The sequence below is a fragment of the Dryobates pubescens genome, chromosome 8 (genome assembly GCF_014839835.1).
Source record: "Dryobates pubescens isolate bDryPub1 chromosome 8, bDryPub1.pri, whole genome shotgun sequence".
In the NCBI taxonomy this organism is placed as follows: domain Eukaryota; kingdom Metazoa; phylum Chordata; class Aves; order Piciformes; family Picidae; genus Dryobates; species Dryobates pubescens.
Window position 1 is genome coordinate 19003887 of NC_071619.1, and position 23445 is coordinate 19027331.

General features: G+C 43.5%; 1 protein-coding gene across 1 annotated transcript in view; it reads left to right on the forward strand.

Moving 5' to 3' along the window:
* Positions 1-18591, forward strand: part of TLL2 (tolloid like 2) — an 88205-nt gene extending 69614 nt beyond the window's left edge. Inside the window, exons 11-21 of the mRNA XM_054163582.1 lie at positions 1692-1808; positions 5103-5248; positions 6295-6490; positions 10015-10140; positions 11802-11962; positions 12725-12905; positions 14540-14665; positions 14767-14894; positions 15700-15913; positions 16914-17164; positions 18331-18591. Coding sequence (XP_054019557.1) covers positions 1692-1808; positions 5103-5248; positions 6295-6490; positions 10015-10140; positions 11802-11962; positions 12725-12905; positions 14540-14665; positions 14767-14894; positions 15700-15913; positions 16914-17164; positions 18331-18465 — 1781 coding nt within the window. The 3' untranslated portion in view covers positions 18466-18591. The remainder of the gene's footprint in view (positions 1-1691; positions 1809-5102; positions 5249-6294; positions 6491-10014; positions 10141-11801; positions 11963-12724; positions 12906-14539; positions 14666-14766; positions 14895-15699; positions 15914-16913; positions 17165-18330) is intronic.
* Positions 18592-23445: the final 4854 nt, after the last annotated feature.

A 23445-nucleotide genomic window follows, 5' to 3' on the forward strand; every position in this document is an offset into this window, starting at 1 on the left:
AGGTTGGCAACATTCATTGCTGCTTTCTGCTGCACGTGCCTCAGGTAACATTGCTCCAGCAGCTGCAGCTTAGCTCCTCATTATTTTTTGTTTTCTTCTGGGTAATTTAAAGGCATTTCAGAATCCATGCATTTCCTTGTCCCTTTTCTGCAGGTGGACTCAGGAGTGTTTCCATCTGGAAGGAGATCTTGCACAAGTGGCCATGGCTCCTGCAAGGGGCTGAGCCCATGAAATTAGCTTGGAAAAGGCAGACAGACAGCAGTTTGGTCGGGGGTGGGGAGGGGGATTAGTGTGAATTGTGAAAGTGTGGACTTCTTGTGTAGAGAAAAAAAATACATGTGTGCTGCATATTTTCCCAGGGAAGTGTGTGAAAACCCAGCCTTTAAATGTTGTATAACTTTTTATGAATGGGCCCTTTATCACACTCTGCAGAGTTTGCTCATTCTTGCTCCTCATCTGCTTTTCCTCTCCTCAACACCCTTATTAAACTCCAAGTATAAATCCAGGAGGCAGTTGCTCAGTGACCCAAGGAGAAGGAGCTTTGCAGTGCTGATACTGTTTGTTATAGTGGAGTGGAGAGTGGAGATGCTATTGGTACACTGCAGGGCCTGTCATGCTGCCCTAAAAGCTCTCTGCAGCTTGGGGACACACAGGCTTAGAACTGAGTATCCGAGTGAATCTAGAGTCTGAGATAATATTTGGATAGGTCACTCTACAAGAGGGAAATGTTGGTAGTTAAAGAGAATGTTGCTATTAAAGAGAAAGTTTGAAACTCACCTTATTTGCACTGACTTGCCTTGTCACAGGGGTATAGATCTTGCATCTTTGAAGAGGAATTACAGCCTTTCTGAGGCTGCCAAGTAAGTGCAGGTGGGCAGGCAGAGTCAGAAGTGGCAATGTCTGACTGTGGGCAGGATCCCTATCACCCTGAGAAGTATATAGCCCTGCTGAAGGGAAGGTGTGCTCTCAGTGCATACTAGGTGCTTGCCCGGTTTCCTGAGGAGCCTCTGACTGAGCAGGTAGCAGGGCATGAAATTAAGCTAGTTGAGGTTGTTTGTGCTGTAGACACCATCCGCAGTTATTCTGTTCTGGAATTCATCTTGGTGGCAGGATTTGAGTATTTACCATTGCTAGTGCAGAAGACTCTTGATCTCTTTCTCTTGAAAGAGATCGAAAGCCTGCAGAGGCTTAAACAGGAAGAGTTGAGAGCAGAGGATGAGACATTTCTCATCAGCACAGCCACATCCTGCTCTCTGTTTGACTTAGACAGTCTTCTCTTGGGTGAAATGCTGAAGAAGATTCCAAGGCCTAACACGTGGAAAGGATGTTCCCTCATGTCACGTCTTTGGAAGGACAGGGAATGATTCTGCACACTTGCAGCTCATTTGCCCAATTACATGATCAAAATGAGCCCTTTTGAATTTACCAGCTGCTTCTGTCACTACTGGATTCTGCTCCCAGCTGAAGAAAACTGTTATTCACTTAATAATCAAAGTTCAAGTGAATTAAGGAAGGAAGGAAAGGCAACACAGATATTTGTTCAGAAGCACAAATGGTGCGAGTGCGAGGGTGTTTTACACAAGCACAGCTCTTTTAAGCACAGACTGTTTGCTGCATGGAGCCACAGGTGTGTGGTGTGCTGTGCTGTCAGTCAGCCAGGAGATCCTGATTGTCTTTTTCCTGCCTTCTAGGTAGATTTTGTGGTGACAAGGTTCCTGAAGCAGTAATCTCCACGGACAGCAGGCTGTGGATCGAGTTCCGGAGCAGCAGTAACATCCTGGGCAAAGGCTTCTTTGCGGTCTATGAAGGTACAGCCCTTCCTTAGATAGAAGAAGTTTGTCACAATGCATGGAGCAGCCAGAACAGGATGCAGGGGTTCATGGGATTAGCAGAAGTTCACTGTGTGATTAGATACAGACCCTGCTCTTGGTTTTTATTGCAACTGGCAGGGTCAGCACACTGTCTTAGCAAACAAGGTATGGATCTTCCAATGAAATTACCACATTTTTTGGGGGGATGACAGTATGGCATGCACAGAGCAATAGCTTCCATTCATGGGACAGGTTCTGTTTGCCCTAACCAGCCCCTGCAAGTAGCAGTGCTGAGGAGTTCCTTTGGTGGGTTGAAAATTCCCCCAATATTAAATTGCCAGACCAGTCTAGTTGGAAGCAAATGAAGCTGTATTTACAAGTAAAACTACAATCTATAACGAAATGCAATGAACATGCAAATACCTGTAAATAGTGTAAATTCTGTACAATTTATAAACAGTGTAGGAACCCCCCCTGGCCAAAAACCAGGGGAGCTAATAGCTTTCCCTTCCCTTCCCTGCCCCCATCCTTACTGCCCTGGACACAAAGAGACAAGAGAAAGAGCACAGAATTGTTTTGTTGGGATACTCAGCCTAAACAAAGAATATAGCCAAGGTCAGTAAAGCCAAGCAGAAGCAAGTTAGTGTCTCCCAAAGTGAAGAAGCTGAAAAAAGAAAAAGTTAGCAACCAAAAGAAGAAAGAGAAAGATAGCATACAACCAGCTTATGTTTGTAATCCATCCAATGGGACTGTTTAGAACATATCATTATTTTCCTTTTTACACCCAATGGTCATTTATTTACATTCTACTACTTTCTGTGCAAGCTCTGTGGAAAATTTTCTAAGCACAGCCTAGAACTACCACAGTTCCTTCCAGTAATTTAGCAGGCAAAGTTATTTTCAGATCATATATTTTGCAGCTTTTTTGTTGTTGTCATTGTTTTTGTTGTTTGTTTGGTGGTTTTTTTCCTCAAATGTGAAGATTGTTCTTTGTTTTCTCCTTAGTATGTTATACTTACAGAAGACTAGAAATTAGAAGGTACTTTCAAAAGTTGCATGGCACTGGAATACTGAAACTACTTCAGTGGAGGGGCAATACTGCCAAAGTCACTAACAAATCATTATCATCCCTTCCCCATATATGCTTAATTTTTACAACAATTATTCTAATATATATTAAAAGCCTTCATTGTTCTCTGTGAAACAGGCATTTTCTTGCAAGCAGTGTTTTCTACAGTATTGAGATTGACTGTAGTGGTACTCACATTGCATCATCTTTCTCCAGCCATAGAAACAAACGTGACTTTGGAAGTGTCCAATATACTCATGAATAATGATACTAACAGAGGGAAAGGAAGAAAACAAGGGACTGTTGGGAATGTGCAGATAAAGCATATAAGGGATTCACAAGTGTAGGGATAGCAAATCTGTTTCACAGGAGAAATATCTCATTTCTGCAGGAATTGTTGCCCCAGAGACAGAGGTAGCTTGCCTGATTTTTTTCAGTTTATTTTTTTTCTCTGTCCTTACTGAGAAGCAGCTGTTGCCTGGACTCTGTGATTTGTAACACCCCTTTTATGGTAGTTTGTTGGAGTTAGTGATCAAAATAGTGTGTCTTTAACAGACTTATTATAGATATTTTTTGTTTGTAATTTTTTTTTGGCTTGTTGCTTTGGTGGGTTCCTCAGCTTAATTCTTACAGCGGGTTATTCCCCAGTAATAGCTGCTTTAATTTAAAAAGGAAACAAACTAACTAACAAAAAAACCCCAACAACGACAAAAAAGTGGTGAGAAATGTTTTTTTGGGAAACAACAACTCTGTTCTTCATTGTACATTTCCATTGTGTGTTCTTCATTGTGCATCATGCTTCATATTGCTAAATGGGATCGAAAGATAAAACATTTACGCTGGCTACATGCCAAAGTCCCTTTGCAGAAGCTTTTTTTTGTTGTTCTCTTGATAACTTTCCTATTGATTTATAAATTACTTCTAAAGGCCCAGTAAACATGAGCAATACTTGCTTAACTTCGCTTCATCAGGCTCAAGATGGGAAGGTGCTGGCGGTTTTGCTCTATACTCTGCTGGCAGCCCAGAATTTGACATTGTTACTGCTTTCTGAGGCTCCATCAGCAGATGCTCTTTCCGTTTTGCAGACAGGCTCTTCCAGTGTACTTGGGGCTCAGATGAATTTCCGTGTGAACTATTGCAGTGGATAGAGAAAATACTGTTAGCTGGCTGACAGGTTCATGGCTGTTGTGGGGGGAATAAGTCAGTTCTCTGCTCTTGTAGGGGGAGGGAGACAGTTCTCTCTAGTACCTCTTGTAGCTCTGAGTATATGATCTCAAACTGCAATCTAAATGGTGCTCTGCAGGTGAATTTTGAGTACAGCTATTTGGTAGTGCTTTTTCACTCATTCCCTAGGAAAGAAGTTAGCACTGTGCTAGTGAAGTGGTGCTTTTAGCTACGTCACAGTTAAACATTAGCAGCTTCACAGGCAAGATCAATGTTACCCAATGTAAGCAATTTCCAGGACAGCACAGGGAGACACGGATCTAAATTTCAAATGCAAGGCATTGTGTGGAGACCTTAAGGAAGAAGAGGGTTGATACCTGGCAGGTATCAACCTGCAGTGGCATCTCTCTTGTACTTACTGTCAGTGTTTTTTGTTTGCTTGCTTTAAACACACCAGAACATTCATATGCCTTCTGCAGATGTGTGCTGTTCATCATGGGATTACAGGTTTTAGCCTGTGATCTTACTCTCATTTGTGACATAATCTTGAAGGTGATTACACAGAACTGCTATTGTCTTTGTTCAAATGAGATTTTCATTACATTTGCTTGGTCTCTAAACTTGTTCATTCTTATGTTTAGCATAAATCTTTTCTTTTTTTTTCCAAGCACAGCAGTCAGCCTGATGGTCTCCTGGTGAACAGCTCAAGTCACGCTTGTTAATATTGCCATCGTGTGGCCAGATGAAATTTGCAAATGGTTTTTGTTTGTTTGGGTTTTTTTGGCCAACTTTTCTTAGCCTTCAGTTCTGTTAGCAGGTTTTAAGCAGTTATGATGGTGACCAAGATTGTAAAACACACCATAAAAGTTCACCTCCTAAGAAGTTTTGCACAGCAATACAGGATACACAGTCACTGGGACATAATGCTATGTATATAAAGACTTCCATGACTCTGTGTGTTGCCTTTGTGTCATAAGTGATGCTGACACAGATTTGAATCAGGAAGAAGGCTATGTATGGAGCAACCTAAGGTTTTGCTGTTTGATTTTTTTGTGAAGCTATTTGTGGTGGAGAAATTCACAAAGATACTGGCCAGATCCAGTCTCCCAATTACCCAGATGACTACAGACCTTCCAAAGAGTGCATCTGGAAGATCACCGTTTCTGAGGGCTTTCATATAGGAATAACATTCCAAGCCTTTGAGGTGAGAAATGGCATTGTATCTTATACTATGGGTATTATTTTGCCTCTGTAGAGTCTTTAAGAAGAAAGTGATGTAAATAATAATGTAGAATGTCTATATATCTTTCTTTTTACTCTTTCACAAGATCATTTCTCCTTCCCAGAGTTTTGCTCAAGATTTTGAGACCAAGCTTTAAATATGATGAGTTTTCAAAAACTCTCAACAAAGAGAATTAGAAGAGCCCCAAAATTGTTGATGTTTTTAAGTAGGGATTCATGAGTCCTTTGAGTTTCATTCTGGTCAAATGAAATTGAATGGTCATAATCCAGGCAAGAAAAACTCCTGTTGGTGTGACTGGGGCTTGGCAGTTTGTAAGATGTTTGTGGACTCTCCAAAGAAACATAATGTTCGCCTCTGCCACACAGGCTTTGAAAGTGGTTTTCTCTGACTGGTTATAGGATGTCTTGCACTCTTAGCTAGGTGCCCAATGGGAAGGTTGTGAGTTCAAGCCTGCAGTGGGCAGTAGTGGCCTCCCTACTCTAGTCATGAGGTCTGTGGTGACAGGTTGGACTCGATGATCTTTGAGGTCTCTTCCAACCTTAGTGATACTGAATACTGAATACTGAATACAGTGACCTGTTTCTGACTATTGATGTATGACTCACAGACAGGAGTGGACAGCACCCAGATAAGTGTATAAATCCCATCTGTGTAATTGGCTTCTCTGGCTTTGAACACTTACTGGTCTTGCTCTGGAAAGGGCTGGCAGCACTATCTCCTAGCTGTGATGCCACAGCTGTTCCTTGAAACTTTTGCTTTTAGTTCTTCTGCTCTGTTCCCTACAGTTCATAGCTTGAAATAACAATAGAAATGAGATGTGCTGGGGCTTGAATGTAATTTCATCTGCAGGACTGCCCAGTGCCTGCCATGAGGCAAGTACCTAGCTGTGACCAGCTGTTTGGATGCTCCTTCAGAAGCTGATCTCTGGACAGAGTCTAACTGGGTATCTAGCCTGACTCACAGCACTCGTACTAGTGAGCTACAGGCACACCCTTTTCCCATTGCAGATTGAGTGGCATGACGCATGTTCTTATGACTACCTGGAGATCCGAGATGGCCTCACTGCATACAGCCCCTTGATTGGTCACTTCTGTGGCTATGAGAAGCCAGAAGATATCAAATCCAGCTCAAATAAAGTATGGATGAAGTTTGCATCTGATGCAACCATCAATAAAGCAGGCTTTGCAGCGAATTTTTTTAAAGGTATGTGATCTAGTACCTCTCAAGGTCAAAGTTTGGGACCATTCATCTGTTAACCTTCTCCCATCCCAAAGCGATCAGTTACCTTTGTATCTTCTTGCGATTAAGAGCTGTTAGACTTGTCTGTACAACCGCCACTATCGAGTTTGTGTACAAATTGCTTTCAGAGTGTAGAGGGGTTTGATGCTTAGGCATGAGCGTCATCTCCATGATTAAGACAGAAAGCAAACCTACTGGGTCAGTATCAGCATAGGTGCTAACACCTTGTGTTGTGCAAGTGGACAGAATGTGACCTCCATGTACCCATGCCAGAGGATGTGGACATTTTCAAAGGAGGTACTGGTACTGCACAATGAGTGTTAAAAATAACTTTCTGTTTAAGTTTTATCCCCCAAAAATGGAGAGAATGCAGATTTGAATGCAAGTAGACTCACAGAGAAAATTTCTGAGTGCTTGAGAAGTGCCAAGATCCTCTTCAGGAAGATGTGAATAAGACTAAGATTTTTCTTGGCAGGTGGACCTGAGACATGGTCCTTTACCAGCATCCTGGTAACTTGATATAGGCAAGAACATTTGGGAAAACACCTGTGGAGCTGTAAGGTAGATAGGCATGTTTCTCTCGGGTTCAATGACATTTGTACAGAAATAATAGCTACAATGCCAATATTTGGATTGCATAAGACCTGTATTTATTTCTACTTCAATTTTTGTCATGTGTTAAGGGTGTCACAGTTCATTTGAATCTGCCAAATTAGAGGACAATGTACTGTGAATTCAAGTTCATTTCATGAGCTCAGTAAGAAATAAACATAACTTGATAAGGTTCAATCCCTGTTCCCCAGACTAGTCTATTATGTGAGCTGGCATCCATTCAATTCTTAAGATTTTGTAACCTACAACCAGAAATTCTTCATCTGTGCACTTGTGCATACAAAAACAACAACAACAAAACCCAACCCCAAACACACACACACACACACAAAGGTGCCAAGGAAAAAACCATCAGCAACAGAAAAAGAAAATAATTATTTAATAAAGTTTGATTCAGAGTACATTATGCAGTGAAGTTGAGAGATCCTAATAGACCGTGACAAAAGGTGGTGGCAAGATCATTGGCAAATATTGTGGTATTTAATTCCAGTCCCTGACAAGACCAAGTGCAGGGTCCCTCATCTGGGTCGAGGCAATCCCAGGCACAAATACAGGCTGGGCAGGGACTGGCTGGAAAGCAGCCCTGAGGAGAGAGACTTGGGGGTGCCGGTGGACAAGAAGCTCAACATGAGCTCTCACTGTGCACTTGCAGCCTGGAAAGCCAATCAGATCCTGGGCTGCATCAAGAGAAGTGTGGCCAGCAGGTCAAGGGAGGTGATTCTCCCCCTCTACTCAGCTCTGGTGAGACCCCACCTGGAGTACTGCCTCCAGTTCTGGAGCCCCTATTACAAGCAGGATATGGAGGTGCTGGAACGTGTCCAGGGAAGGGCCACAAGGATGATCAGAGGGCTGGAGCACCTCTCCTGTGAGGACAGACTGAAAGAGTTGGGGCTGTTCAGTCTGGAGAAGAGAAGGCTCCGAGGTGACCTAATTGTGGCCTTCCAGTATCCGAAGGGGGCCTACAAGAAGGCTGGGGAGGGACTTGTCAGGATGTCAGGTAGTGATAGGCCTAGGGGGAATGGAATGAAGCTCGAGGTGGAGAGATTCAGGCTGGAGGTGAGGAGGAAGTTCTGCACCATGAGAGTGGTGAAGCCCTGGAATGGGTTATCCAGGGAGTTGGTTGAGGCTCTGTCCCTGGAGGTGTTTAAGACCAGGTTGGATGCGGCTTTGGCCAGCCTGAGGGTTGGAACTAGATGATCCTTGTGGTCCCTTCCAACCCTGACTGATACTATGATACTATGAAATCTCACAGTGCCTAGACTTCCTCGGTTAAATTTCTCAGATTCCATGAAGTCACAGAGATTGCCTCCTAAAGGCCTCCTTCAGGCACCAATAGTGCAAGACTGTGGCAGAGGTGTCTTCCTGAGTTTAACAGCAAGTCACCCTGTAGAATCTGAGGCTCTCTTGCAAGTTTGTAGGCAAAGAAAGTTACACGGTGGGGTTTGATGACCATAGGAATTACAGCTTCTTAACTCTCAAGCAGGTGATTTAGTAGCCAGATTAAAAAACTATTGACTCTGTACCCAGGCATGGAGCAGCAAAGAAATATTCTTACTTTCTTCATAGCAAATCCACAAACAGAAACCAGGAAATAAAATTTGTTTGGACTGAAACTGTTGCAGTGGGAGGTTCCTGCCTGAGGGAAAGCTTTGTAGGAAGACAGTGTTATCCACAGAAGAAAATAGAATATTTCAGTTAGAAGAGGAGGAAGGAACAAAAAGTGTGAAACAGCACAGGTAACACCAAAGTCAGAGGAAGAGAAGGTGCAGGTACTTCATGGCAGAGGAAATATTCCCTGCAGCCTGTGGAGGAGCCATGCTGGAGCATGGGGGAAGTATGAGAGTCATGTACTGACTGTAGTTCCCACCTGTCTGGAGTAATGTTGAGCCTGGGAAAGGGGGGTAGAAATATGTTTTACCTAAGTGTTTTAACATTTCCTGCCTTTTAGGTATTTTTGGGTTGTTTCCTTGTTTGGTTAGTTGGTTTGGGGTGGGGGTTTTTTGTTTGTTTGGGGTTGGTTTTTTTTTTTTAGTTTTTGCTTCCTAGTATCCAAATCAGAACTCAAATATTCATATTATTTGGCCATAAATTCTTCAAAGTTGACTCTGGTTTGTTCATGGCAGTAATTGGTAGGTAGTTTCCCTGTCTCAGCCCAGAAGATTTCTTGCTTCTATTCTTCCTATTTTCTTCCCCATTCCATTGGAATAGGGGGCCTGGGAGTGGGCAAGCAGCTGAATGGGAGTTTGGCTGCTAACTGAGGCCAACCCCCCCATGACCATGCTAGTAAAACCATCTATTTTAAGGGATGCACATGGAATCAGAAGCCAGGGTAGGAAGCCAGTACATCTGGATATCTATATATTCAAGCTGTTGACACTTGATTGGAAGAATGTAACTTCAGACTCTAGGGTATCAAGACTTCATGAGTCTATGAAAATTAAGAACTACTTGCACATTCTGCCAGCTCCTTTGCTGCACCCTGTTCAGCAGGGTATGGTCTCCCATAGCTCCATTATTGTTGGCACAATAGTGAGCTGGTTCTTGGTAGCACAGTTCACTGGGGAGCATGAGGAATTTAAAAAACAAACAAACAAGAAGGGCAAATGAGAACAAAATGCTGTACATTTTTTCTAGCAGACCATGTTTTTGTGCTTCTGTGTAGAAAAACACTCCTGACCACTAACAGTAATTGTAGTCATTTGAGTTTTTGATGGTAGGAGTGCTTTAGCACTTGTGAGGATTGCTGCAGTACCTGCTCTGTGGGTTTGGCTTGCCAGCCAGTGTTCTGGTCCTTCTGTGTAGAAATGTTGCCTGAGGAATATGAGGGAATTGGGGTGGTTGGGAAAATGTAACATATTCTGGTTTTCTCCTGGCAGAGATGGATGAATGTTCTCTGCCAGACAATGGTGGGTGTGAGCAGCACTGTGAGAACACACTGGGCAGCTACAAATGCACCTGTGAACCTGGATATGAATTGACAGCTGATAAAAAGAGCTGTGAAGGTGAGTAACCTACATATTGAGGAATCTGTATACAGGATGGGTGCTACAGCTAACATTGAAACTGAACAAGCTTGGTGATGATTTTCCTTGCCCTATGCCCTCTTTGAAAATTTTCTTTTTGCCAATGCCTTCCATTAAAAATAAAGTTTTAGCTGAAAAAAAAAAAAAAAAAAGAAAAGAAAGTATACTAAACATCTCTAAAAGCAGTCATCCTTCCTGCCCAGAGATTGCTATTTAGACCAGATCTCCCATGGTGCAGCATAAGAAGGGCATTCCAACCTGACAATTGAGCAGCCCAGAAGTGTTTCAATCCCAGGCTGATTTTTATTGTTTTTTTAAATTCCTTTTGCAGAATAAAATATCTGTTTATCTAATAGCTATGTATAAAAGAAAATGTTTTGCCAGCATGCAAAAAACAGAGATTCTCCATACTGAGGAGTCGATTAGCTTTTTCTGCTGTGGAGTCAAAATCCCCCATATCTTTGACAGAATTTCTGTCAGCTTTCCCACCAACAATACAGCTGTTAGCTTGGTGAGAATTCACACACTGTTCTTGGCTCTTAGCTCTGCATGTAGGGATCTCCACCACACTGTGCTTGGTGCTCTCAAACTCACCCAGTTTGCCCTGACTTCAGCTTTTGTCAAACTGTTTGGGGAAGGTTGCTATTGACTTGATGAAGGCAGAGTCACGTGGATCTAAAAGGCTTTAGGAAGCTTTACTTTATTTTTTTAATTCCTTGCAATTTTGAGCAAGCCAATTAGTATAACTTGGCAAGCAGTTTTTGAACTTCATCTTAACCTCTTGTTTTAAACTTAATTTGTGGGCAATACAGGAAGGGTAGTCTTTGAACTTGTAGTGGTGTACATCAGAGTAAATTGTTTTTGTTTTTCCAAATGAGCTTGCTGAGCTTTTTGTGTTGAAACTACTCTGTTGGGTTAGTTTCATTAATACAAAATGATGCTGGGAACAAGATGCAGGGTGCTTTTATCCCTGTGGTCTTCAATATGTGACTATATCTCATTAATACCAAAGAACAGCAAGAAAAAAATTGCTTCCTTGCAAATACAGTTTTGCAGAAGAAGAGTAAGCGGATTGATTCTTTTGAGGTAAAAGCCATGCCCTCCCACAAGAGGATGAAGATGGGGTGTCCTAACTTTTTTTAAGAAAATGGGATAATGAAGCTAAGTTTAGCTTTGTCTTCTACTTTTCCTGAAGAAGATGCAGTCCCCACCTAAAAAGTCACTGAAGAGTTGACAGGGGTGCCTTCCCTAGGATTCCATTACCTTCCAATTATTCTATTACTGATAAACTTGAAATAAGGCTCAGTCTGGGTGAATTTACCAAACCGGCCTTTATTCTGCATGTCAAGTGAATGGATTCACAGTAAGCCCAAGGCTATAGACTAAAAGTGAGGTCAGTTTTACGCTGTTTCAGTGGCTCTCAGGGCCACAACCTTGCTGCGTGTGTTTTACTGGTGATTTATACTAGGGGACATTTCTGTCTTCTTCACAGCCCCCAGCATTTAAAATCTTTTCTGGAGGCTGGGTTTTGAAACGTGCCACCAACCAGGATCTGATTCATTTCCTAGCTAAAAGCATGGCCCAATCTGTGTGTCTGTACAGAACCAAGTAAAACTTGTGTTCATTTATTGCCTCTCCAGCTGCCTGTGGGGGCTTCATCACCAAGCTCAATGGGACCATTACTAGCCCTGGATGGCCCAAGGAATATCCTACTAACAAAAACTGCGTCTGGCAGGTGGTAGCTCCAGCCCAGTACCGGATCTCTCTGCAGTTCGAAGTGTTTGAGCTGGAAGGCAATGATGTACGTAACCAGTCCCTGCATCTCAGAGGTGTGACTATTGGCTAGCTCAGAAGCAGATAAATCCTTGAGGAACAAGGAAGAGGAAACTCTGTCTCTACTGGTGGAGCTTCTGGTTGTTTCCCTGCCCTTAATATCATAACCCAGTAACAGTGATTATTCTATTTGATGTCTGGACAGCTCTCTATGGAGTGGAAGGATGAAACCTGTTCTGTTACAAATGAACTTCTTGTTTCTACCAGTTTTGTGTAGTTGTAGGTGTTTTCCATACCTAAGAGCTGTCTCATCCCCTCTCCCATCCCTCCCCAGAGCTGCCTTTGAAGAAAATAATTGGAAATGAACCATGAAATAGAGTTCTTCAAGGATACAAAAATAACCAGTAAGAGAGTCTGTTCTCTGCCCTGCCAAGGGTAGGATGGATTTTAAACAAAGCATTCAGGTCTTGCTTTCCCTGCTGCAAATGGGAAAGTGGCTCTTTCTTCATTTGGCAGGCTGCTGAAGTTTATTCAACACCGACAGGTTCTTAGATAAGATGGGAGTAATTATTTTAGCTAAAATAAATAGAATTCTGATAAACACACCCATGCTTTAAGAGCAGGGTAGCAAGGGAAGTGGGTGAGAACACTGACAGAGGAGAATCTCGGGAAGTGGGGAGTGTGAGTATAAGACTCTTTCTGTTCCCTCTCAGGCAAGCCTCTGTCCCCTTACACTGAAATGCTCTGTTCCAAGTTCACAGAGCTGAAAAATCTGTTCCTCTCTCGGCAGGTCTGTAAATATGACTATGTTGAGGTCCGCAGTGGGTTGGCTTCTGACTCCAAGCTTCATGGCAAATTCTGTGGCTCAGAGAAACCTGAAGTAATTACATCATATGGCAACAACGTGAGACTGGAGTTCAAATCAGACAACACAGTCTCCAAGAAAGGTTTTAAAGTTCATTACTTCTCTGGTATGTGGCCATATTCCTTTCACTTATTTAGCTGTTTCCTCTGAACCTTTTGGTTTTGGTGAATTTTCCTCAATCTCCTGTCAAATCAGGCAGATTTGGGGAGTGGTGTGGCTCAGTTGGTAGCACATAAGACCTTTAATGGGGAAGGTCGTGAGTTCAAGCCTGCAGTGGGCACTAGTGTCCTCCCTACTCTAGTCATGAGGTCTGTGGTGACAGGTTGGACTCGATGATCTTTGAGGTCTCTTCCAACCTTAGTGATACTGAATACTGATATTGACTGGATTCTGACATGTGTCAAGTATCTAAAGAAAAGCAGTTTGAAAACAAGCTGTATATTTGGGGGAGTGGTGTGGCTCAGTTGGTAGCACATAAGACCTTTAATGGGGAAGGTCGTGAGTTCAAGCCTGCAGTGGGCACTAGTGTCCTCTCTACTCTAGTCATGAGGTCTGTGGTGAATGGTTGGACTCGATGATCTTTGAGGTCTCTTCCAACCTTAGTGATACTGAATACTGACCTGAGGATCTTAAAAGAGCCTGATGTGGTACAGCATATGGTGTCATTTCATGGTGTAGTGTCAGCAAGATGCATGGATCTCATGAGTGCCTCCAGTCCTTTCACAGTAGGAAGAAACAGGTAACCTGATCCTAGAAGTTAGTTCTGTCACTGGAGTCCTCTGAAGTTGGGAGAGTTAGAAAACTTCCAGAAGTCTCCTATATAGCAATTCTTCTCACCAAAGCAGGGCATGCTAATGGAAGTTTGTGATCCTCTGTTCTGAACCCTCCACGGCTCTTGGTATGATATGCCTTGTTAGGAGGCAGTTCTGGTGGTTAACTGTACATCGTATGGAAGTGGAAATTTGATTTCATGCTGTGTTTTCAGCACAGAGTGAGGAATATTAATGTTTTTGAAGAAGATGATCGGAAAAAATGGCCTTGAATTAAGACAGTTGCAAAGCAGAATCAGGGCTAGGGGTTTGGCCTGTTAAATCTAAAAGGAAGGCCTAGGTAGTGTGTGTTTGAACTAGAAATACATTTGGGAGTGAGGAGACAGAGGAGGTTAATCAGGTTCAGGGAGGGCACTTGTCCAAGAAAAATTGGAGATGAACTGCTCATAAACTAAATTTGATGGGAAACCATGAGCAGCAAATACTGTGCTCAGAGCAATGAGATCTGGGAATGCAGTCTCAGACACACAGGAATGAACTTCCCCTAGGACATATTTCAGCTTAAGGGAGTAGCTCATACCTTGTGTTCTTGGACAGAACTGTTCCAAGATGGAGGCTCATCAGAAGTTGGGAACTTGAAAGTATAAAGACTAGCTGGTACGTTATTGCCCAGGATGCTGCACTTGCATGATACATTTCCTGGACTCTCTTCTGAAAGAATGAGATGTTGCTATAGGTGTATTTTAGAAAGGAGTCTTTCACCATTCAAACCTACCTCATACATGTTTGTGATGTGTTTTATGGAATGCAAGAGAATTGCATTTGGGCTAAAAAGATGACTGGACTAATCTATCAGCTGAGGTTGGAGGATTGCACTGGTGGCTGCCAGTATGAGTATGGAACTCCCATACTACTGCAGTAGTCTATTTCTCACTGTCAGCTCAGTGTGTGTTGGTTTGATCCTAACCAGACAAGGATGAATGCTCCAAAGACAATGGTGGTTGCCAGCACGAATGTATCAACACATTTGGGAGCTACGTATGCCAGTGCAGAAACGGCTTCATGCTGCATGAAAATGGCCATGACTGTAAGGAAGGTAAGGTCCCCACTCCCTGCCCTCAGGAAAGACCAGGTTCTTCAAACACAGCTTGAGCCAAGCCAGTGTGCCTCCATCTTGTGATCTGTCTCTCTTTCAAGCTGGTTGTGAGCACAAGCTCAATGCTGCAGAGGGAACAATGAGCAGTCCAAACTGGCCTGACAAGTACCCCAGCCGGAAAGAGTGCACCTGGGACATCTCTGCTACGCCTGGTCACCGAGTGAAAGTAGTGAGTAACTAGTGAGTGGGAACATGAGGTGGCAAACAGACTGGGTTGTGAAGAACTTAAGTGACTTTTGCCTGACACTGTGTGAGTGGGAGGTTGATCCCCAGAAGTCCTGTGTGGGGTGCTTGGAGAAGGGTGGGCATCCTGGGAGGCTGTCCCTGGCCTGCAAAAGAATGGAAAGTCTCAGAGGGACATGAGGCAGGCATGAGGCAGCTTGGAGGAGACTCCAGAAAACGACAGATATGGAGCATTGCTCTCTCTATTATCAGAAGGTATAAAGTGCCCTCCCACTCCTACCCTTCCTCATAACCCACTTTGTTAGGACCATCTCTGCGTAAGGTGGTGGCAAAGCCAGTCCCCAGCCCTTCTAAGGGAGAAGCATCAGTTCCATTTTACAGGGTGGCCTTATGTATACGGCCATGTCCTTGGATATGTCCAAGGCTGTGTAGGTGGCCCACGCACTGGCAAAATAATGACTGGATCCCTGTGCTCAGTGGAAGTAGTGTTAAAGAACTGCCTGATCAGTACTAGGTAGAGTTGGTTAGTGACAGGAATATGAGAGTATATAAGGCTTGCTGTTGAAAACTGTCATGCCCTCATGTGAGGTAGCAAAACTAAGGTTACACAACATATTCATATGAACTTTTGAGCTTTGCCATCCTGAGATCACTCTTGCCTGAAAGCACCACTGTTCTGTTCCAGTTTATGGGGAAGGTGTATAATGTGACCTGATTCTCGACATTTCATCCTCTTTTAAACTCATACTCAGATTTATAATTGTCTGTCCTAATTCTTATTCCTGCTGTAGACCTTCAATGAGTTTGAGATTGAACAGCACCAAGAATGTGCCTATGACCACTTGGAAATTTACGATGGGCCCAACAGCAAGTCACCTGTCCTTGGTCGTTTTTGTGGCAGCAAGAAACCAGACCCTCTAGTGGCTTCTACCAACAAGATGTTTCTCAGATTTTACTCTGATGCTTCTGTGCAAAGGAAAGGTTTCCAAGCAAAGCACAGCACAGGTTAGCTGGTTGTCTGTCAGTTTCCCAGTGCAATGTCATCAAATCTCACTGCCTTGTTTACCATTTAAGCTTTGCCTGAATTTTAAGTAGTTGTAAATTGTGTTAACCTGTTCCTAGGCCATTATTTGCACCATACCATAAATGCCAACTTCTTCATCAGTGCAGAGGTCTCTTGTAGTCAGACATTTCTGCTCAGTTCTGTTTAAATTGAAGGTGTTTGCTTGAGCAGCAACCCATTCTGTTCCACATCAAACCTCATAAATTGGGGTCATGTATCCAATGTATTGGCCCACACGTGGAAGAGGCTGGTTATAGTGGAAGCAGAGGTTTGTTGTGGACCAGCACAGCAAGCTTGATCTCTCTGTGGCAGCCCAGAGGTGGGTGTGTTGTACCTAGGTTCACTGTTTTGAAATACCTGCTATTGTAAACAGCTGAAATGTGCTCTGAGCATGAGAGACTGTTGAGGAGGCATCTTCCTGACTGACTGCAGGGAAGCCCTGCACAAGAGCACGTGTTTTGTGCAAGCACAGGGCTACCTGTGTGCAATGCATGGGCAGAAAAGGATTATTTTGGTCTCTAGATTTTTAATGTGCTTTTTAATGTGGTAAAATACCTGAAGTCATAATTTCAGGTGTAGGCCAAGTGCAAAGAATGTGTTAAGTTTTCCTTTTCACAACTGCTCCATAAAATAATACATTTTTCTACAGCATAATGTGGATGGAATCCCATCCTGCCAGTTTTAACTGATTATCCCTTTTCCTTCATGTTCTGTAGCAAAAGGACCAAACTTCTCTGTGCCGTGTTGGCCAATGGATTCATGTTGACTGGAAAATTCACTGGTTTATGACAGTTTGGTGCAGTGGTTAATTACCTTCTCTGTTGTACATGTGCCTCATGCTGGAGGGCTTTTCTCCCTACAGCTAGCCCAAAACTGGGATGGTGAGTCTGTTTTGTGGTAGGACCTTTGATGAGATTGTTTTGTGCTCTTTTCTTCCTCCAGAGTGTGGTGGGCTCTTAAAGGCTGAAGTACAAACTAAAGACCTATATTCCCATGCTCAGTTTGGGGACAACAATTACCCAGGACAAGCAAACTGTGAATGGGTGATTGTAGCTGATGATGGTTATGGGGTGGAGCTGATATTCCAGACCTTTGAGATCGAGGAGGAGGCTGACTGTGGGTATGACTACATGGAGATTTATGATGGTTATGACAGCACTGCACCCCGCCTGGGACGCTTCTGTGGCTCAGGGGTAAGCTGGGGGTGCGGGGGAGGATGTCATAGGCCTTACTAGAAGTGGCAAGGAAGGATACTCTCATGTGCTCTTTGGAGAGGGGCAGCTCTTACCTACTGATCATGAGAATGCTTTATGTGACTAGGTTTTGCTGCTTCTCCTGTGGCTAGAGATGACAGCCATTTTATCTGGTGCACAGAGCTGGTCTGAAAACCTAGCTGAGTGGCTTTCCCTTGTTAGCCTAGAGCACTGCTGCACCTCAGCCCAGCAACAAAAATGTTGTGTAGATGTTAGAAACAGCTTCCAAAGGCCAGCGTAATCCTCAGTCACTTTCTGCCTGAATCCAAGTCACATTGCAGCCATGTAATGGCAAGGATGAGAGTGGAGGGACTTGCAGAGCTGCCTGTTTCCTGCAGGGTGGCATGTTGTCTCCTCAACTGTTGGCCATGTCCTTGTTAGAAGGAGTGACTCAATTAGCATGAACAGCAGTGTGTGGCATTTAAAATCAGAGGTTCCATATATAATTTCTCTAGGATTTCAGCAATACAATGGAGAAGGTTTTTAATGCACTTAAAGAGAGACATCCAAGGTGCAAGTGTTTGTGAGCAATTGCTGCAAACTGAGGAAATGGTCTGGAAAACAAATAAAGATGTAGCAGCTTGCTGTGAAGAAGTTTGGAGCAGCAGGACAGTCACCTACCTACCTGCACACTAAGAGATGGAGTATGACTGGAGAAGTATGGGTCCTGCAGAGCAGCACAGGGAGGTTGTAGCAGGTCACAGCAGTGGGGAAGATAACCACAGTTGACACGTAAGATAGGTGGCTCTTTTGCTGCTAATGTACTCTGGGAGGGCCCCAGCTGCCGAACAGGCCCAGTTTAGTTTGTATCATATCCTGAAAAGATTAGGGCAAATTAAAGAAAACTTAGAAGAGTGGAACAAGAATATCCAGGAAGTCCTGTGAATGTGACTTACGAAAAGGAACTGGAAGAATAGGGATTATAGGGTGGGTTGGCATCAGTCTTCAAACATAAAGTGAGAATAAAGGAGGTCAGAACAGAGCAGGACATACTGAGCACTTGCTGTTTGTTTTTCCTGGCCAGTCTGTGAGCCTAAGTTCTAGCATCACTGTGCAGTTATTTAGCCTGCAGACTTGACAACTCTTTGCTGTCTTGTTTTCTGCAGCCTTTAGAAGAAATCTACTCTGCAGGAGATTCCATCATGATTCGATTCCACACAGATGACACCATCAACAAGAAAGGCTTTCATGCCCAATACATAAGTACCAAATTTCAAGATGCATTGCACATGAGAAAGTAGTTTGACTGCTCCTCACAGACATTTCCATCTGAAGATTAAGACATTTGACTGTGATCTTTGGGTTTTGTTTTCGGTCTTGTTGGGTTTTTTGTTTGTGTTTTGGTTTTTGTTTGGTTTTGTTTGCTTGTTTGTTTGTTTTTACAAGCCTCTGTGCACTTGACCAGAAGCAGTGTACAGTATTTGCTGTAAGTATAACTAAATCCACTCTCAAAGGTTTGCCTCTGACATTATTAGCATGATCCTTTCTTGTTAACATACCCAGGACCAAAAATTGTCTTTTAATCATACCTACCAGGGCATAAGCATTGTATTTTGCACAGCTTTTCATGGTTCAGAGTGAAGACTGAGACTGAATTGAGAAGAGCCTTCATCTCTTGCATATCCTGTTTCCAGATGACATTTCCTAAGTATTCTGTACACATGAGCTGTCTGAACACATTTTCTGGAGCAGGTGATGTGAATGGCCACTCAGTAGGATTTTCTCAAAGGACCTTGGGAGCCACCCACTATTCCCTACCAGCCTAAAATACTCTGTGCAATAAGTAAACAACCAGGTGGCTGGGACTCCATCACTCCTGTCCCATCTATTTACCACCTTGGTTATTGTGGATTGAAATGTAGGCAGGGGCACAGGAACAATTGTCCCTTTGGAGCTGCTAGCTACTTGGACTATGGTGAACAAGAAGGACTCAGTGCCTGAGTTGCAGTCCTTATCATGGTATATGTTGAATGGAAGTCCTTTGACACAGTGGCCAAGGGAAGGGAAAGGTGGTGGCAGGTGACAGGAAAGTGCTGTGGTGTGGTGCAAGGCATGACTATGTACCTGTGGTAAAGCTTAATGACTGGAGAGGGGACAGCATGCTCCAGTTACCACACTGGGCAAGGCAGCTCAGAAAGCTGGTGCAGCAGTCCAGACCTTATCTTAAAAAAAGAATCTCTCCCTCCTTCTCACTCCCCCCATGTTTGCTTTCTTAGCCTTCGTTACTCTGCTTTCTTTCCTTAGTATTGCTTCCATGTGAGTCCTTCCTTTTCACAGAAGAACTGCTCTCCCTAGGACATCTCACTGAAAGAAACGCTGAGCTAGAGGTAATTAGAGTGTCCCTGAGTCAAATGGACACAGGCCATGCCACAGGTGAGCTCTGGAAATCTGTTAAACATGTGCAAGCTCCAGGCATGGGACTAAGAATAGGAGAGCTCTGCTGGTTTCTGCTTCCTCCCTGTTCTTCTCTAGCCCACAGCCCAGTCTCTTAATTTCATGTCAGGGGGGCAAGCATGATGGTGACTTAAGCACTTTGAGCTGGCTCAGGCATGCTCTGTGTTGCAGCTATTTCACAGGATCACAGGAAGCTACTGAGCCATGGACTTACGGAATTAACAGTTAGCTTGGCACTTCTTTGGAACAAAGTAGGGAAAACTGTGCTTTTGGGGGAAGCTCCATAACTGAGTTGTTGGCATGGAAAGGAAGGAACAAAAAAATTTTATTTGGAATGATATTTCATCAAGGCACTCATGGGAAATAATGAGCTAAAAGCTGAGAAATGTTAGCTTTAATAAAGTATTTATAATCCAAGGATTACTATGTTTACATAACCAGTGTACTGTCAGGCTCTGGGGTGACACCTGCTCTCTGGTGTATGACTATGGAGAATTGTGGGGCCAGTGCCATTTTCAGGCACAAATGACATTCATGGAGATAAGGGCAGAAGTTGTTGAACAGAATATGGTCCAAGTATTGTGAATACTAGGAGAAGCAAATGCATGAAAATATTTTCTTGCTTAGAACAAGAAAAATTAAGTAATTTATACACACACACACACACAAGATTATATGTATATAAAATGTGCATATAGAAGACCAATAATCAAAGCCTTAATAAGTGTCATGTGAACAATACTGTACTATTGTCTATAGCTTTATTGCAGGCTGTATAAAACCATGTTATTTCTGGTTTGGATTTTTTAGCTCTGTTTAGTTCCTCTTTTCAAATGTTGTGGCCTTTTTACAGGCAAGATCTCTGATCTCAAGCTGCTTGACCGTGCAGGTCTGGGGAAGTGAGCTGCGCTAGATGGGGTCTGTGTTTGTCCTTCTCTCCTTTGCCCCAGTTCAAGCAAAATCACAGTGACTGAAGTCTGGGAATAAAAGCATACCACCACTCGCTGTTACACAGAAGGAAAATTTCAGATGGCAAGCAGTGGTTCAGGTTTCCTCTGTGGGGAGTGATGACTCTGGAGAGAAGTGACTGTAGGATCTTCCCACGTACTTTAACGTGCCTGTTTTGTGTTTTGGTAATTTGCCATCTTCCCGAGACTGGTTCATTGCAGATGCTTGCAGTGTGCTTTGATGGATCTACTACACTTGTTAGCATTCATGCAGGTGTCTCTTGTGACGGTGCACTCACAACTGTTGTACTGTGCATTTCAACCAATGATTGTGTAGAATATTTCTGTTGTACTGACTGGGCTTAACAGTCAATAATTCTAAATGTGTGGAAATTTCTTAAGGAAAAAAAAGAAAGTCATACCCTTTGAGGTGTGTATAGGTATTCTGGTCTTTCTGTGGTTTTACATTTCACTAACTAAAACAATTTTTAAGAGTGGGAGGAGAGCAGGGGTTTGGGGTAATCACAAATGTACCTGTGCCCAGAATGAGTCTCTGCATTCATTAAAGACTGTTGATTCAGTTGCATGTTCTGTTGTATGCATGCATTTACCAATTCCTCAAAGGAAGGAAAGTTCCTAATACATTCCTTGTTCTGCCAACTGTTGTTTGTGTCTGCTGGGATTTGCTCTCTTGCAGGAAGTGACTTTTCCTTGAGCTATTAACTTTGGCTTTTGCAATCAATTGAGCATTAACAAAGTGAGGCAGGGGAACAAGTTGGTCAGCCGAAGGGCTGCACCACTGTTTCATGTTCTGTACTTGTGCTTCAGTGGGTTGAGATGCAGATCTGCAAGCAACATAGGGATTTGGGATGTAGTCAGTAAGTAGAGTTCAAAATAGGAGGCTCATTTACTGCACTACAGGGTATAGCCTTCAACCACAGATCCCAAAGACCCTGAGACATGAAACTCCCATGCAAAGGACAGCAGGATGTGCATGAGCCAGGTGCTCCTTACTGCAGAGTTAAGGTCCACACTCTCACTGTGGCAGCAAGATATTTGGTCACTAGGCAGCACCTAAAAGGCTTTTCTTCCTCTTTCTGACCACTGCTTGATGTCTCTGTTGCTTGCTAAGATCCCATTAGTGTTCTTTCCTCAACATATACCCAGTTCAGGCATGTCCCACCACCCACAATATTTCTTTCTGTGTGTTACAGCCACTCAAATATTTTTGGTGACCGAATTTCTCCCCAGTTGTTTCCAAAGGCAAAGCAGCAATGGAGATGAAGTAAAGAATAACTGTCCCCATGCAGCCTCCTGTCCTAGAGTATCTAGGCACAATATAATCCTAGAATGAGCCTGAAGACTAAGAGTCAAGTCACCAGGTGCATATGATTTCCAAAACAAAGGTCAGGAGCCTTCAATCACACAGCGAGTTCCAGGCCAAAGCAGTGTTGAAATACTAGATATTTATGCATCCCAAGTGAAGCTGATGGAGAAAAAGGAGGCAAAATAGAAAGTGGAATGTGAACAGGAGTTACAGCTGTTAGAGAGACACACAGACACTTGCAGTGAGCTAGGTTCTTTCTGTGTGCATGATATATTTGTTATACATGTAGATATCATTTGCAGGCTTATTTCTTCTCTGATATTCAACTAATATATTCCCTTAATGTCCCTTTCCACACTGACTGCCTGCCACCAGTACTGTATCATGATATGGCCATGACTTATCTCTAGAAACAGGACTTAATTTTCCAGAAAGCACACAAGGACCGTCCAGTCACCACAGGTGAGAAGCTGTGGGATGTATCCATTGCCTGCCAGGAGATTCTTCATTCTTAAAAACACAAATACCAAGTGCTACAGCACAATTCAGGCAAAGAGCAAGGCCACAGACCAGACAGGCTTATTAGTCTCTGCATCAAGCTGGCAGAAATCCTTCACTTTGTACTGGTATTTCCAGCAAACATGCTCTGGCACACAAGGTGTGACCCTTAGAAAGCAAAAGCAGGATTCTGCTTAGGTTAATTTGTGGTGTGTATCATGCTCTCAGAGCCAGGAGCAGTTTTATTTGCCATAAGGCCAGCAGAGAAGAGGTGGAGTGCCCAGCTTCCCAGGCATGTGCCAGGCCCTGCCCCAGCAGTGATCTGGCTCAGTCAGATGTGCTGGGGCCTAGCCAGTTTGTCTGAGTCGTCCCAAGAGATATGCCATTGTCTCTTCCTCTTTTGCAGGCCTACAGTTCAGTTTTTAGCAGGGAGAGAAACTCGTCCTGAAAGAAGGACTAACCCTGGCATCAGGCAGTCTGTTGTTAATGCATGCAGGAATTTCTCAGGGAGAAGAGCAAAATGGTGAGTGGAAGTCATCCTGTTGAGTGGGTTGGGTCTTGTTTGCATGGAAGTAACAGGGAGAGGTCAGAGTGCAGCAGAGGTGAAGCCACTGGACCACTTAGCTGTTGGATGAAAAGCTGCCTGGGAATGTTTAGCCCTCCCATTCTCTGCCCCAACCAGATCAATCAAGCTGGCCCCTTTCTTAGCTCTGCAATTCCTTACCATGCAGCCAATGCTTTCGGATACCTGCTTAGACTTTTAGCACCTGCCTCAGCTTTTCCTTGCCTTGGGGCAGCTGGAGCAAAGAGGAGGCTTGTGCCCTGAATCATGCTGTGGACCCTTCTTGAGATTTCCTGTCTTGGGAGATGGGACCTGCTGAGGTACACACAATCTGTTTAGAAATGGCCAAGTAAAAGTGGCTGTGAATGAAAGCTCCTTCTTCCCAGCAGCTAGCTGGCTCTGAGACTAAAACAGCATTCTCTTCTGAACTGTAATCATGAATTCATTCCATTATCATTCACCGAAATCTTGCTCTCAAAGGATTTTGGCTGAG